The 15,540-nt window shown below is 38.1% G+C and overlaps 1 protein-coding gene across 1 annotated transcript in view; it reads left to right on the forward strand.

Annotated features, from left to right (window-relative positions):
- The first annotated feature begins 865 nt into the window (after positions 1-865).
- The window catches only part of LOC134651142 (rhomboid-related protein 3), a 192,485-nt gene continuing 177,810 nt past the window's right edge, over positions 866-15,540 (forward strand). Inside the window, exons 1-5 of the mRNA XM_063506173.1 lie at positions 866-1,295; positions 4,623-5,432; positions 5,711-5,734; positions 9,064-9,162; positions 9,422-9,487. Of these exons, the coding sequence (XP_063362243.1) occupies positions 5,172-5,432; positions 5,711-5,734; positions 9,064-9,162; positions 9,422-9,487 (450 nt within the window). The 5' untranslated portion in view covers positions 866-1,295; positions 4,623-5,171. The remainder of the gene's footprint in view (positions 1,296-4,622; positions 5,433-5,710; positions 5,735-9,063; positions 9,163-9,421; positions 9,488-15,540) is intronic.

Here is a 15,540-nt window from a genome sequence, read left to right on the forward strand (position 1 = left end):
TACGGATGTGAAGACAAATTACACACGCTTTGCCGCGTTGAAAAAGTGCTCGTGCGATAGAGGCCTAAAAGTTCTGAAGGGCTCCCGCGAATACCGAATTTCGCAATTTTTTCTTTGTCACTCTGATTGCGCTTTCATTCGAGTAAAAAAGAAAGATCCCCGCAATTTGCGTAATTCAGTTTTCGCGGTAGCCCCTCTCTTTGAGGGTCATTCTTGGGAGCTAAGCACTGGAAACGTAATTAGCAGTGCTATTATGGCTGTGGTTTCCTTTATCAGTCCAACCAATGGCCGTTGAGGCGCTAGGACAATCTTATTGAGTGGCGACTGTGAACCCCAAGAAGCAGAGATAAAAGGCCGGCAACATGGTAGACCGACGACCAAGTTACGAGTAAGATCACAGAAAACAGTTGGATGAGAACAGCGTAACGCCGGTCATTGGGGAGATCCTTGTGGGAGGCGTAGGAGCAGCAGTGGATGATACGGATTGGATTAAGCACTTTGGATCGCTTGTGCTCAATGTATACCTTATTATGTCGAACATTCTAGTAGGTTTAAAAAAGTTCTTACTACTTACTTATATTGTTTTTTACTTCACTATCACTACATACTCTATACATATAGTATAAAACAAAGTCGCTTCCCGTTGTCTGTCCCTATGTATGCTTAAATCTTTAAAATCACGCAACGGATTTTGATGCTGTTTTTTAAATAGATAGAGTGATTCAAGAGGAAGGTTTATGTATAATTTGTGAAACCGTGCGAAGCCGGGGCGGGTCGCTAGTAATTCATACAATGTACCAAAATTGAAACACCGGTGCGGACTCGACTCTAGAAAGCCCGCGTGAGAAAGCCCTTTACATTTGCTACCCACTCACCCTACTAGGCTAAGAACGTTTTGAGGCATTCAATCAGCACGTTCAAAGGCAGCTTCCTCATTCAATGCAATGCTTGCATTTTAATGAATAACCATCTAAACCTCACCTCTAACCCAATAATGCTCTTACATAAGAAACTCTTTGCGCCAAAAAACTAGGCTTAGATTAGAATTAACGCGAGCCTTGCGGTAGGCGTTTGCGAAAGTAAGGATGAGTTTTTCCCGTTCGGGATTCACGCATGCGCTGAAACCGAGACGCCATTCTCACTTTCACTGCACCACAACGTGAGATGTTTTGACGTATGAAAGTCCGGCCGATTGGACCGTAATGTGTTCTTGACACGAAACGTTAATTCGGGAATGAAACCCGGGTGTGAACTTAGCCTTATGACAGTGAAGTGTTATAGATTAATTGAGACTGGTGAGTGTTGGTGTTTTTTGGTTATGTTGGTGTTAGAGGCCGTTGCCTTCTCAAGTAAACAAGTGCATCTTGTGATTATCTCCGTAACTATTATAAGTTTCTACAAGAGGCTTCGCTTTGTTAATTTTATAAGCGGTTTCCAAAAGCCGAACGAAAAATGTACCAAACTATTTTATTTCAAGTTACGATACAAACAAAATCATTGTAAATTAAAATTGTTTAAATCGTATAAGTATTTAAAATACATCAACATTGATTACATACAGCTATATAAGTAAGGGTTTGGCTTGTGTAATAAATAAATTATAATTATTTAGCCGGTAAAAACACATTTTCGCAACCGTTGGCCGCAAACTACCCGCGCAAATGCACGTGTACTACAACCATTTAAATGAAAAAACGTTGTCAACCTGTAAAGGCTTCATATACACTTACTACATTTTGGTTTAGAATCGTTTATGCTTTATCGTAAAGTGGGGTAGGAACCTGCCGGTTGCCATGGCGACGCCAGAGGGTTGAAGGTCCGGAGGGCTTTGCTCCCCTTCAGCTGATTGGCTATCTCGCTGTTCGGGTTTGCTTACCTATAACGATATTGTAATGCAATTAAAGGCCATGACAGGAGACCGGGAAGTTAATTGATTGCCGTGATGTGACATTGCATATGAGTTTAAAAAGTAGAATAGGTATCTCGTAGGTAGTGTGATGCATTGATAAAATTCCGCGTGGCGGATGCTTAACAAAAATAAGTCACTCGAGTTAGCAAAATTTCATTTTTTTTAACAATTATGGCCTGGATGCGAGTCCTTTAAGCCAAAGCAAAATTTCAATTTATAGGGATTATTTTCCAGATAAGTATACTGTAGGTATATGAACGTGAAAAAGATTAAAAAAGCGACGGTTTAATTATATTGTGTCATCATGTTATGATAGTGACATTAAATGCAGAGTCCAACACTTTTTAAATTACTCACTGTACATTTTAAATACTTAGGCCTTATAAAGCTTACATGCAATTCATGTGGCTTATTCATACCGCCCCACAATAAACACAGTGAAACGCAAGAGGCTAGTGAATCAAAAGGTCCTTTCAATAAAAGAAACATTTGGCACCCCTCAAAGAAAAGTCAAGCATCCTACAGGGCCCTACGCTACGCAAACAAAACCATTAAGACGTTATTCGCGATTCATGGAGTCGTATAAAAAGTCGGCGTGTTTTTAATTATGTTGTGATCACACGTACACACGTAAGTAATTAAAAAAAAATACTTAAGTAATGTTAATATTTTCAAAATTGCTTTATTAGGGTTAGATATGAGGATATTAGAGGTATAATTTGAGGTATATTTTTCACAAAAAAATATTGAACGGTATTGTATCTGGAGAAGCCCAAACTTGGTAAATTTTGAAAATTATTTTTATAAGAATAAAAAAAAAATGACTGAAATGTAATGATGTGATATATTTTTAGAATGGACTTAGAAAGCCCTTTCGTTTAATACCACACAAGATAGGTTTCTAAGCGATTTTTTTTATTCCGTACAAAAAAAAGATGACGTCGTAACTATATCGTAACTCCAGTCGTTTTTTTATTTGTTGGTGCTTCGGGTCAAATTGTTTCAAATGTCCTAAAGATCAATCGTACCGATTTTCATACCTTAACACCATTTGCAGCGTTTTTTGGTGAACCGCTAGCGCTATAAGTATCTAAAGAGTGCTCAGTTGCTCACTTGGTAGATTTGCGAAAAAGTGATAAAATTCTTACTAACTAATAACTATATATAGTTGGGGTCTCTATTGTTTCCCAAATAGTTTTAAGCCATAATGTATTGTTTGCCCGCATTTTCGTTACTCATAATTCATTTGGTTCAGAAGCGCGTCAGTTTTCAGGATTGCCATAAAACAAAGCTAACCTAACCTAACCTATCTATAGGATAACCTAACGAAAATCCTGAAATGTTAACGGTTTCAGTTTTATGACTAATGATAATATGACAAACAATACATTATGACTTAAAACTTTATGGGAAACAACGGGACCCCATATAGTTGATAAAGGTAGTTGTAATAAATGCGAAGTCAGAATTTTATAGAAGAGGGTGGCCTAAAATAGTTAAGCTAACGAAGAAGAATCTAAACCTTATTGCCAAGTTATAAGGCCCACCAATATGGTCAGTTAAGAGTGTTTGCTGTTAGTAACTTATTATAGGTAATTAAATGTTACAATTACAAGCTAACAAAGCTCCGGAAAACTACAGTTCGTTTGACCGTGGAGTCAGGTTTTTTAATTAAGTAGGTACTTGTATTATTACATGTATGACAGTCTATACCTATCATAATTTATGAAAATTTATGAATTAATTTGAAGTTAATTACAAAAAACACACCTTAAAAAAATATTAATTCTACACTTAACCTAAAATAACCCCCCCTGCATCGTACCTGGCTCAAAGGTCCCCATAATTGAAGTCCCATTTGAAGTTAATTTTTTGAAATTTACATGAATACTCGTATAATATGTAGCTGTATCTATTACCGATGCTAGGGAAAATAATCGCCTATAGAGCATCCAAAAGAAACCTTATAGGGGTAGGCTTACATATATGCTACGTATGCGAAGCTTTTACTCCGATTATTCTTCTAGGTAACTAACGTGGGGCTATTTGTAGCCCGAACTCACTTTAACGATATAGCTACCTACTACTACTACATTATTCGTAACAATCCTTACCGCAGAATAATTGAAGCCCTGTAACTCAAGTTGCCGCAATGAATGACCAACTTACCCTTATTTATTGCGTAGGCACAGTGCCGTACCTTACTTTACAAATTATGTTCATTATTTATTAAACTCTTACTTATTTGAGAGCACAACGGAGGGGGGGGGGAGCCGTAAACGTAACAACACTACAGGGTGGATTTGAGGGCAGCTACCATATCCCGTGCTGCTACGAGAAAACGGTCTTAGAAGACCCCTCGATTTCAAATTAATGAAGATTGGCTTTTACAAATTTCCGGCTAGATAAGCCACAAATCGAGGAAAACTTTTCCCATACAATTTGTATGAAAATGAAAACTTTTATTTTTCACATGCTATTTTCGTATGCCAAGAAAATCCACCCTGTATAGGTACACAGAGATCATACGTAATACTGTTTTTGTGTCTGAAATATTCCGAATATATTTAATAGATAACGCCTGTGTTAATCTTTTTGCCTTTAAGAGATAACTGGTGTACAGGCCTTTATGAAATTACTTACTTAAGTAACATTTATGAGGAAAACACTGAGCGAGTGACCAAAAATCAATGATTTTTTTTATTTGTTTCAGATGTGCCACATTTCAACCATAGTTTTTTAGAGAAATAATGTGCCTTAAAATCTTCCTCCAATAGTAACCTACTTTAGTATCAGATCTTTTATACCTATCCAGTTATATAAACCAGGCATAATTAATGTCCAGCGACAGTACCATCCAGAACATACGTATTTCGTGGTCCCGAGAAGCTTCTGTCCATAAAAACTAAATTTATTATGAATTTATATGATCGCGAAAATTTACAACTAAATTAAGAGTGAATATAAAATCCAACACTGCCTTATCGAGTATGTAAAATGGCAAGTTTATGAGAGCGCTTTAACATATTTTTAGTAATTTTACTTCACGAATGCCAAAATAATTGTTTCCAAATTGCCAAAGCCTGATGCTGCCCAAAACCCCACTCGGGCCTAAACCCAGCGCTACAAAATAAAATTCCAATCGAATATGAATAAATGCGCCGCGCTTTTAAATAAAAACCACGTCTAAGGGAACACTCGCACCAATACGATTCCAATCAGTTCTGGAATAAAAGAAACATAGTGCAGTGTGAATGTGGGAATGTCAGTGTGGGTGGGAAGCGGCCGCGCGGGCGGCGGACTCGCGCCGCCCGTCACCACAGCCCCGCTGCTCTCCACCAACACGTCCATGGAGTCCGGGATCGAGGCCGGAGTCCTGCCCACGGTCACCGGCTCACTGGCCTCGGCACGAGACTCACTGGGCTCGCTGTCGAGGGCCGCCGAGCCGCTCTATGACACGGATCATACGGATCTCGGCTCGGAGTTGGACGAGGCGGAAATCCGAAGGGAGTTGATGCATGACGTATGTATAGCCGTTACGAATACCTAAATATGTGGCGTTGCATGCCTAATGATCCATGTGCATAAGGACCCTTCTCTCATGGAAAGACACTTAATATGTTATGTCATATATTTCTCTCAGTGCAATTTTCTCTCAAACCCTCTCAACAAAAATATCTATCTGCATCAGTGTCTATCTTCTACCAACAATACATATTTGCGCTACACCGTCAAAGCTCGTATTTCTCAGTACCTTGCATTTTCAGGAGGAATTTAAAACTGTTTTTTTTTTTTTTTCAGAAATGGCGGTTGCTCTTTGATAGGGTAAGTACCGTTTAATTAATGTGATATTCCTGTTACCTCTGCTTAATCATAACTAGGGATTGCTCCCGGTACTGAGTTTGTATGGCGAGAACCGGGAATTTCCCGGTTCCGGTACTGTATTTGTATAGAAAACCAGTACCGGGAGCAATCCCTAATCATAACAATCATAAATTATTAAAACACGTTAAAAACAGAATGCTAGGCTAAACGCGAAATTATTGTGCTTCCAACAGTTCCAACACATCGGAACCACAACTCCCCACACCCTTTTCTCTAAATTCACATTAACGATGCCGTTATGATAGGTGTTTCACTGATAAGTAATCTACGAGAATTAGAAGAAACAATTTATATTCATGTTCGCACGTGAGACGGAGACGTGTATTCACATTCTTCCCAAGCGCACGCCTTAGGAGGACTACTGTAAACTAAGTCTGGTCTCTGACTAAGCAAGGATGTTAAAAAATCTGGGGTCAAGCTATACTGGAGCCGACGAGAAAAAATGCTTTATGAGTAGCTGTAGAGTGTAGATGGGAGATGCGTTTCGCTGACAGACCGGTACTTCATCATCGCGATATCTTTATCTTATTTTATTTCGCTACCTTTTTACCCCACAGTTTAAAAAAAATGTTCAGCTAACAAAAATGTTTTTCAGCACAACCTCGTAAAGGCTGTCTTTATTCATCAAAATCTGATGAGAAAGTTGCGTTATATCTGGAGATCTATCTCACAAGAGTGGCACAGTAATTATTATTTGTATTGTCGTTATGATATCTAAACTTTCTTTTAAACACTATCTAAAATTAAAAGCTTAAAGCTTAGAGCTTTATACATTGTGACGTAGATTAGATAACAACACCTGTGTTAGCAGATTCAGGTATAAAACGCCTAACGACCAAGGCATATCAATTAAAGATAAAATCGTGGAGCTTTAATTCTTCACAGCTCCCGTTCGCCATTAAATTTTAACTAACGCGTGATAATTCATAAAAACTGTCGTTTATGGATTTTATGACGGAGAAACAAATTTCGGGGAATGTTCTTTTGGTTGATTAAAATGTACGGAAGCGAGGTAAACGTGATAAAGGTTAACGCACATTATCAATGCTTCTGATCGTTAAACCTTACTTTACCTCTACGTATAAAATTATTTAAAACACCTGACGCGCTAAAGAGTAACTGCACAGTAGGTACAAATTACTTTAAGATGCAAAATCGGCATAATGGGCTTACAATAGGCTGATATATATTGGCTTGAGCAGCGTTTTTAACTACGCTCACTACTTTCAGCAAATACACCGTAACGCGTGTAAAATGGTGTGGTGTGCTGGTGTGTTTGTCAAATCGAGAAGAGTCTTGACAGTAAAGTCAGTAAAGTAACAGTGCAGTAGTCACCTCGAGCCAAGCTAAGTCAATTACTAGTTACTACCTATCTGCAGCAAGTCATTCTCTTCTGGCGGTATTCGTAAACTTACTACAAGCCCCAATTACCTATTAATCGTTTATCTTAATCTGCCATTTTGACTTATGTACCTATTTACAAGAAAGGTATGTATTTATAAAACATACATTAACTAATTGAGGTTTGTAAAGTTTTATGAATAAGGGGGTAATTCACCTGTGTGCGATAACCTTTATAATGAGTCCAAGGGCGGTAGCGCCGAACATCAAAAGCCGTGCGGTCACGTAGGGGACATTTCAGATAATACCGGCTGAAGATAGGGGCGCTTACGTTTTGTCTTTTTTAGGGTTCCGTAGCCAAATGGCAAAAAACGGAACCCTTATAGATTCGTCATGTCTGTCTGTCTGTCCGTCTGTCTGTCCGTCTGTCTGTCCGTCTGTCTGTCCGTCTGTCTGTCCGTCTGTCTGTCCGTCCGTATGTCACAGCCACTTTTCTCCGAAACTATAAGAACTATACTGTTGAAACTTGGTAAGTAGATGTATTCTGTGAACCGCATTAAGATTTTCACACAAAAATAGAAAAAAAACAATAAATTTTTGGGGTTCCCCATACTTCGAACTGAAACTCAAAAATTTTTTTTTCATCAAACCCATACGTGTGGGGTATCTATGGATAGGTCTTCAAAAATGATATTGAGGTTTCTAATATCATTTTTTTCTAAACTGAATAGTTTGCGCGAGAGAGACTTCCAAAGTGGTAAAATGTGTGTCCCCCCCCCCTAACTTCTAAAATAAGAGAATGATACAACTAAAAAAAATATATGATGTACATTACCATGTAAACTTCCACCGAAAATTGGTTTGAACGAGATCTAGCAAGTAGTTTTTTTTTTATACGTCATAAATCGCCTAAATACGGAACCCTTCATGGGCGAGTCCGACTCGCACTTGGCCGCTTTTTAAAATTATGCTGTCACAACAGAATCATGTGCGAAGTTATGGGAGTTAGGGGAAGGTGCGTGCTTTGAGTGAATGATCTGGCTAGGTAGGTATTCACAACAAGTTCGTGAGAATAGGATGTTTGACTGTCAAGTCAGATCAACTTCTTTTTGGATCTGACAAAACAATAACGCCATAAGATGTGTCAAATATGCCTGCGGTCTACGTTTTTCCAGTAATTTTCTATTGATTTAAGAAGGGGCGAAGTAAAAGCGGACTAATGATACCTAGAGGTATGGATCGCTATACGCGAAACTTGCGACGGAAGAAATGGCCTTTCATCTAAGAAATTACTCTGAAAATATACTTCTGTTTCAAATTTTGCTTGTCAGATCCCTCGGCAGGATCACTAACTAATTTATATTAAAATTATAATGCTATTGTACGCTGGATAACGAACGCTATACAACTGAAAATTATCTTTTAACTCATGAATGGTGTGAAATATTTTAAATACAGTCAACGTCCCTATATTTAGCCTATGTTTAACTAGAGGTTAAACTTATTCTGGGTTTGTAAAGCTGCGCTTGGTAAGGGCTGTGAATAACATTAACCGCCCTTTGTGGACGTGATGATTGGTGTCGCGTAGTGTTCTCCTATCCCACAGTCAGCAATTATTCGACTTTGTTTCTGAAAACCGGAAGGTTTTCATAAAATTACCATAGATAGATAGACCATACTTAGGTATGTTTAATATGTCGAATCCGGGACTTCCTGCTTCGTAATAGGAAGGGTCATTCCCTCTCAGACTAGGACTCCGTTGGCTCAAGTATGACATACATATTTTGTCATAATTGCCATTAGAAATGACTGCCATTGGCAACTTGTGAAATGGTGATTTCACAAGGTGCCAAAAAATAATGACGAACGTGCCGCTGATACTTTTTTATTGTTTATAAGACAGTTTACAAACTGATTTTTCATTGCAGTTTGACCCTGAAGGCTTTGGCGAGATCCCCTGGCCCGACTTCTTGGTTACACTACAGAACCCTGACTTCAAAGCGCAAGTGCCGCCCCACAAACAAGAGGTACAGTTAACAAAACACTATCTCAGATATATGAACACCAAAATACCAACATCATTAATGATATCAAGTAAATATACATCAACCTACCTACTCAATTTCTCTGGTTTCCTAACAATCTGAACAATTAACATGTTCTGACAATCTGAACAATTAACAATTAACTTGTGTGCATGTTTTTATTTTAGCTACTCTGCTACTAAAAATTTTTTTGGATGTTATGCCTCGTTCCATAGTTAGTAAGGATTGTTTCTTTTTTCAGATCCTTCTGGACAAAGCTCAGAGTGCAACTAGTGATTCCATCACGTTTCAGGAGTTCGTCAATGTGGTAAGTAAGACTATTTTTTTTACCAAACCTACAGAAAAGGGAGTGTGGCTTCTCGACTAACAGCAATCTGTAAGTATATATGAACTTACATTCATAATCATAAGTATCATAACTCCTGTAAATTATGGTTTGTTAGAGAGACAGTTATGACTTCATATCTCTTTGTTCATATTTTATTCTGTATATATTCTAACTTCAATTAGCTTGGCTATAGTCATTTGGTTAAATGTCAAAAGTACGCGACATTCTAATTCTAGCAACAAGCTCTTGTTGCTCCTTCAGATTCAGGAAATTCAATAATTTAACAACATTAGTAATACCTACGACTCAAAACCCAGGAACCGCTGAATATAATAAATACGAAGTCCATCTTGTACATTATAGGACAAATAATAAGCTGAGATTGTGATCCTATAAATAAAGATAGGCATTTATTATGGAATCACGGGCGTATTTATATGTCTGGCGCGCCGCGCGGGCGTCCTTTGCCTTCGCAGTGGGTTAGGTTATGTCCCACTGGGCCCACCATACAAGACAACTAAATTAAGATGCGACGCCGATTACGCTCAGCTCGCGCGCGTCCGAACGCACCTCGAGTCCCTAAACACATTTCAACACGAATAATGTCCATTAAACCTCTCCTTAATACGTGACAAGGAAACCAAACGCAAACGAAAAAGTTAAACCAAAGTTTCGACTCGGACCCGAGACCCTGCCCTTATCTGGTTCTTATTGTCGCCTCTCGAAAGACGATAAGGCTCGCACGATTTATAAGGTGGGCATTTTATTTTTGTACCGTAAAATATATATTATCTTAAATGCGTATTAACACTGAGCACCGTCGTTTATTATTAACGATGAGGTCTATTTCGTTTTTGGGTTTGATAAAGACCCAAATTGAAGCTAAAGTACACATTTATCTGAGATAAGCTTGAGTAAATTTTAATTATAAAGTTAATTCCTCTTGACTTGATAAAGTATATTACGGAGAGCGCATATTGTGTGCAATATTGTATTTGAATCGAAAGCTTGCGTTCGTACATATGCACTAACATACCTATTTAGTTGTGTTTTCTAGCCAAGCGACGAACTTAGTTTTCCATACTTGCTCTTGATCTTGATTTGTTATCTAAACTAAATAAACACACTAAATCATTGATTACTCATTTACTTTTAACTTATATCGACCTTCACCAGGATAAATATAAGAAAAATAATAAAGTAAATAAACTTAATCAAAATTTATGAGCTGTTTAAAATAATTAGACGATCATTAACCCTCATATATTAGTTTAATGCACGAACACGTCACATGCGCGCAGACCCTTCATTAATAATTCCACAGATGTATATTTTTATAACATTTGCATAAAAGAATCTTAAGAAGCACTTCTCTGTGTGCCCAATGTGGATCATGAGTTATGGTGCGGTCCTTTGCTTTTATTAATTAAGATATTAAGTGCCTACTTAAAGTGTCAACTTACATTTATTACCGTGCTGTTTTAAAATGTTTGTTTTTTATTTGTATTGAGATATTATTCAGGCTATCTTTATTAAAGTATCAATGTATTACATACTAATTAATATATTATTGCGGAAACTAAACTTGAAACTTGAACTTGAACTTATATAAATTATAAATAGGCAGCTTTATTTTATTACACTTTGCAAATTGTATTGCACGTTACGTTACAGACACTGAATTTAGTTTTGGATTTAGTTGTAGTGGAATAAAGGGCCGTTCTTTTAACTGTTAGTAGCAAAGTAGCATAGCCTGGTTTAACTGAAAGGATTAATTAAAGTTAATAACATTTTAACTCAACTACGCCATTGTTTAATAGTCATCAAGCAAAATATTCAGACCTGTCAATTCAGTTTTTTTTTTCGCCATTAAGAAAACGGAACCTGTCAAATAATGCATCTATTTTGTGTTGACGTGAGGTAGCGTACACAAAGTTATTACTTAAAAGCTCCGTACAATAGGCGCATCGTCACCGCCTCACAATAGGTATTTAATCCTCAACCTAAAAACGTTTTGCGTACAATTGTATGGATTGTCGTAAATCAAAATTAAATTCGATGTATAAGAGACAAGGGACAGTGGTCGTGGGCGTCCCTGATGCGGCATTCTTATGCTAATCCACTCGGAGCACCACATTCGAACGGGGTGGGCCAAATTGTTATTTATATTGTCACCTCGCGCCTTTTTATATACGGCTAAAGTACTAACTGACTTCATTGGTACGACCGTAACCTGGGTGACTAGACACTAAAAATATTCTTCGCTTTGCCTCCTTTGGATACAAGCAAATAGTAGTTTTTAGAACTGGGGTCCTAGGCCTAGCCAAGATGATATAAATTTATAGAAGACGGCAATCGAAACTTAAAGTACGTGCATTATTGCAAGCATTTTTAAGACCCACTGCACTTAACAGCTGCTTAAAGTAACTTGTATATCATATTTAAATCTTTCTTTAAGTGTTATACTTCGCGATCCATATTTATTAATGTAGGTACGTTTTTAATTCCGTTTAGTTCATCGGTCCAACCTGAATCACCATGGAACATTACAGGATTTATAGGCGTATATATGGTTCCCTGATCGTGAAACTAACATTTGTTATACTAAATTGATATTTATTCCAAAACGTTACGCTATACGAAAACATCATTGTTGGTGGACCATTACAAAACCATTGCTCACGTCCTAAGCGGGCCAGCGATTGTGCAGTCCGTCAGGAAAAAAACATTGTCATGCATTTGTTATGAAAAATACGTTTTTCCAAAAAACATGAGGCCATGATTGATGTTGCTAGAGTGACTGGGAAAGAACAGAAGCTTTTACGTACTTTGGAACATTTGGTCGGGAAAGCAATTTCCTCGCAGGAAATTGGCCCGCTACATTATGCTGATTTGGTCTCGGAGCGTTTCGTTTAAGCTATTAGCTTAAATGCTTCATTTGGCAGTTCGGATTTGATACAAGTTTGCGGTTGAACGGGTTGGATTAATGGAGCTTTTTAATGTTACAAGTTAACAATTTAATGTTACTCTTTATTACTATAGTACATACTTACAATACAATACAAATACAGGACTCTACGCTATTTGGACAATAAAATAATTTAAATAAAATATAGGTGATGCAGAAACTAATATGAAGTGGGAACGAATATTACAAAGTAGGTAAGTACATTTATTATTATTACATAGGTATTGTATGTTTTTTATGTAGGTACTTACGCTTCCAATGCAAAACTATCTTAGCATAGGTAGGTTTGAGTTTCAGAATCGCTTATTTACATAGAAGGCCGCCAAGAAAGGTTAAATAGAACATTTGGATCCACTCGTTTTTATCGAAATGCAAATATGTAGGTAGGTAGTTACATATGTAAACACACAGTAAATAGCGCTTGTTTATGTGCTGCGTAGTGGAATGCCGCGGTGACCCCAGAATGGCAGCAGCCGAGTCATTACCTGTCCCGCATCACAAAAAAACCTCTGACCGTCGCCGCAGTCCCTTAATCAATTTATGGGGCGCTAACTGGAACACGAAAAATGTATTAAAGCGCTGTGGGAACCGACCCCGACCCTAATACTAATATTAATGTGTTATTTTGAACACCAATCTTTAATTCGAACCTCTAACAATCGATAGAAATAAACTTTCCCATCCATCATCAAACATCGCGACACAACTCTACCATTGTGTTGACTTTACGGCGCGTTTCAAATTCACGTATTGGAAACAAAAACAATTACTTAATAAAACACACCTCAATCAAAATTAATTGCTTTACGCATTAATCTCTTTATCTTCCCTCGACTACAAAACAACGTGTCCGTCCGTTCTCCAAGGTAATGGAAGCAATCATTCCAGATAAGATCCCTCTAATGTGAGAAAAGGTAGACGTTCGGGTCGGATCGTTAATTTAATTTGAAATAATAAAAGTTATATCCATCATTTATCACTTTCGACAAATTTATTTTTAAGTGTCTTTTTCGTCGTCCTTATCTGTGACTGGCCAGTAGGGAAGGTGTACAAAAAACAAAAAGTTTTGTTTTAAATAGGCGTAGGCGTGCCGCTGACGGCGAGGCGTCAAGTTGTGGCGCCCGCGGACGCCCTGCGCGAAATGTCAGCCGTCAGCCCCAATAATTAGCTTTAAAGCCTTATCTCCAAAACTGTCAGGAGTCGTACTTCAATAACCCATCCATTATTAATCGTTCTAAATTATAAACCGAAATTAAATTAAGCACCAGCCGTGTATTCGTTAGCAGGTCCTGCGGCGGGCGCATTCCATCGTCGAGTAGGTTTTCGTGTTCGGTCTCACTGTCCGTCCGTAACTCACACGGTATCGGTGCCATCTAAATTGAGATTTTATTGACGATTACTGTTCTAGCGGCGATATCGTTGCGATCTTGGCGCCAGAAACTGCTGCGTCCTCTTTGATCCCGCCCTTGATGAAATCGACTAAAACAAAAAACCCTAGCAGAGCACTTTCCATTTAATGGAATACTTTTTTAAACTCGGGCAATCTTAATGTAGAGAACTACCATTAAACTAATAACGAAATATATACATAAATTGAGTATGTTCCTTAGATATTTAAACGAGTATTTGTTGTCATTGATCAGATCATTAATTTCTATATCGCCTATTGTTTCGAACGACAATGCGAGGTATGTTAACAGGACAAACATTTTTGATTTTTAGCCTTTCTTTCCAGAACGTCGTTTGCCATTCTGAATACCTATATTATCATACAAAGCGAAAACGATTGACAATACGAACTTAATTAATGTCTCAATTAGATGTACCTATTCAAAAGACCCATCTCGTTATGTATGTATATAGGTAAAAATGTATGTGATATGACATCATTAAGACGAAAACGGAGACGTCACGTGACCTCTTTTCCTCTCTCTCTCTCTCTCTCTCTCTCTCTCTCTGATCTTAGATTTTATCCTGGTTGAATCCTCCGCTATTGCTTCGGAGCCCAGGGTCCGCTTTCTTGTTTTATGTTCTCCACTCCTCACGACTGCGGCATCCTCTTTAGTAAGACCATTGGCACGCATGTCATCCCTCACAACGTCCAGCCAGCATCTCCATGGCTTTCCCCTTCTCCATACAAACGTAGTCCCAATTTTCCTGGCTGGATATTAACATTATAGAAAATAATTTTACGCAATTTTATAACATAACCACTGCTATGTCCCTCCGAATTTGTGGGGAACTTGTTTTTCGCTCCAAACTCTTTCACACTCTAATATGTATTGAAGGATGGTAATAATACAGTAAATTTGAAGGCTAAAGGCAATGAGGGTTGGTAAAGTAAATTATCTATTATGATCACTCACCGAACGCGGACTAGTCGACAGCTCTTTGGCCAGTATAAATGCTAACTCCCATTACACGTAGCTTTTATGGGTCTCTCGGGTAAATTAACACTGGTTTGTCTGAGTGACCAACTCACAAGTACTGGGAATATAACTGCAGGTTCCGTGGCGAATCATCGTCGGGGTAGGGCTCAAGTAATCGCCACTTTTTCTAGGACCACACCGGAGCAAATCCACGTCAATTTCATGGTCGGCAAGTTCACACGCACCTGCCCTTTCGACACGTTTGTTTACGTTTTGGATGAAAGGGTTAATATTGGAACATCCCTAACGACTCATTCAATTTTAATTAAAGTATTACGATAGTTTTTCTCTTGCATATTACTTCATTTTACATCCATGATGTGGTAAATCTTTCATAAAGTTTTCAAATTTTATTCACAATTACATGTTTCTGAATACCATCATCATCTTCATCTTCCTCGCGTTATCCCGGCATTTTGCCACGGCTCATGGGAGCCTGGGGTCCGCTTGGCAACTAATCCCAGTAATTGGCGTGGGCACTAGTTTTTACGAAAGCGACTACCATCTGACCTTCCAACCCAGAGGGTAAACTAGGCCCGTATTGGGATTAGTCCGGTTTCCTCACGATGTTTTCCTTCACCGAAAAGCGACTGGTAAATATCAAATGATATTTCGTACATAAGTTCCGAAAAACT

The sequence above is a fragment of the Cydia amplana genome, chromosome 9, assembly GCF_948474715.1.
Source record: "Cydia amplana chromosome 9, ilCydAmpl1.1, whole genome shotgun sequence".
NCBI lineage: Eukaryota > Metazoa > Arthropoda > Insecta > Lepidoptera > Tortricidae > Cydia > Cydia amplana.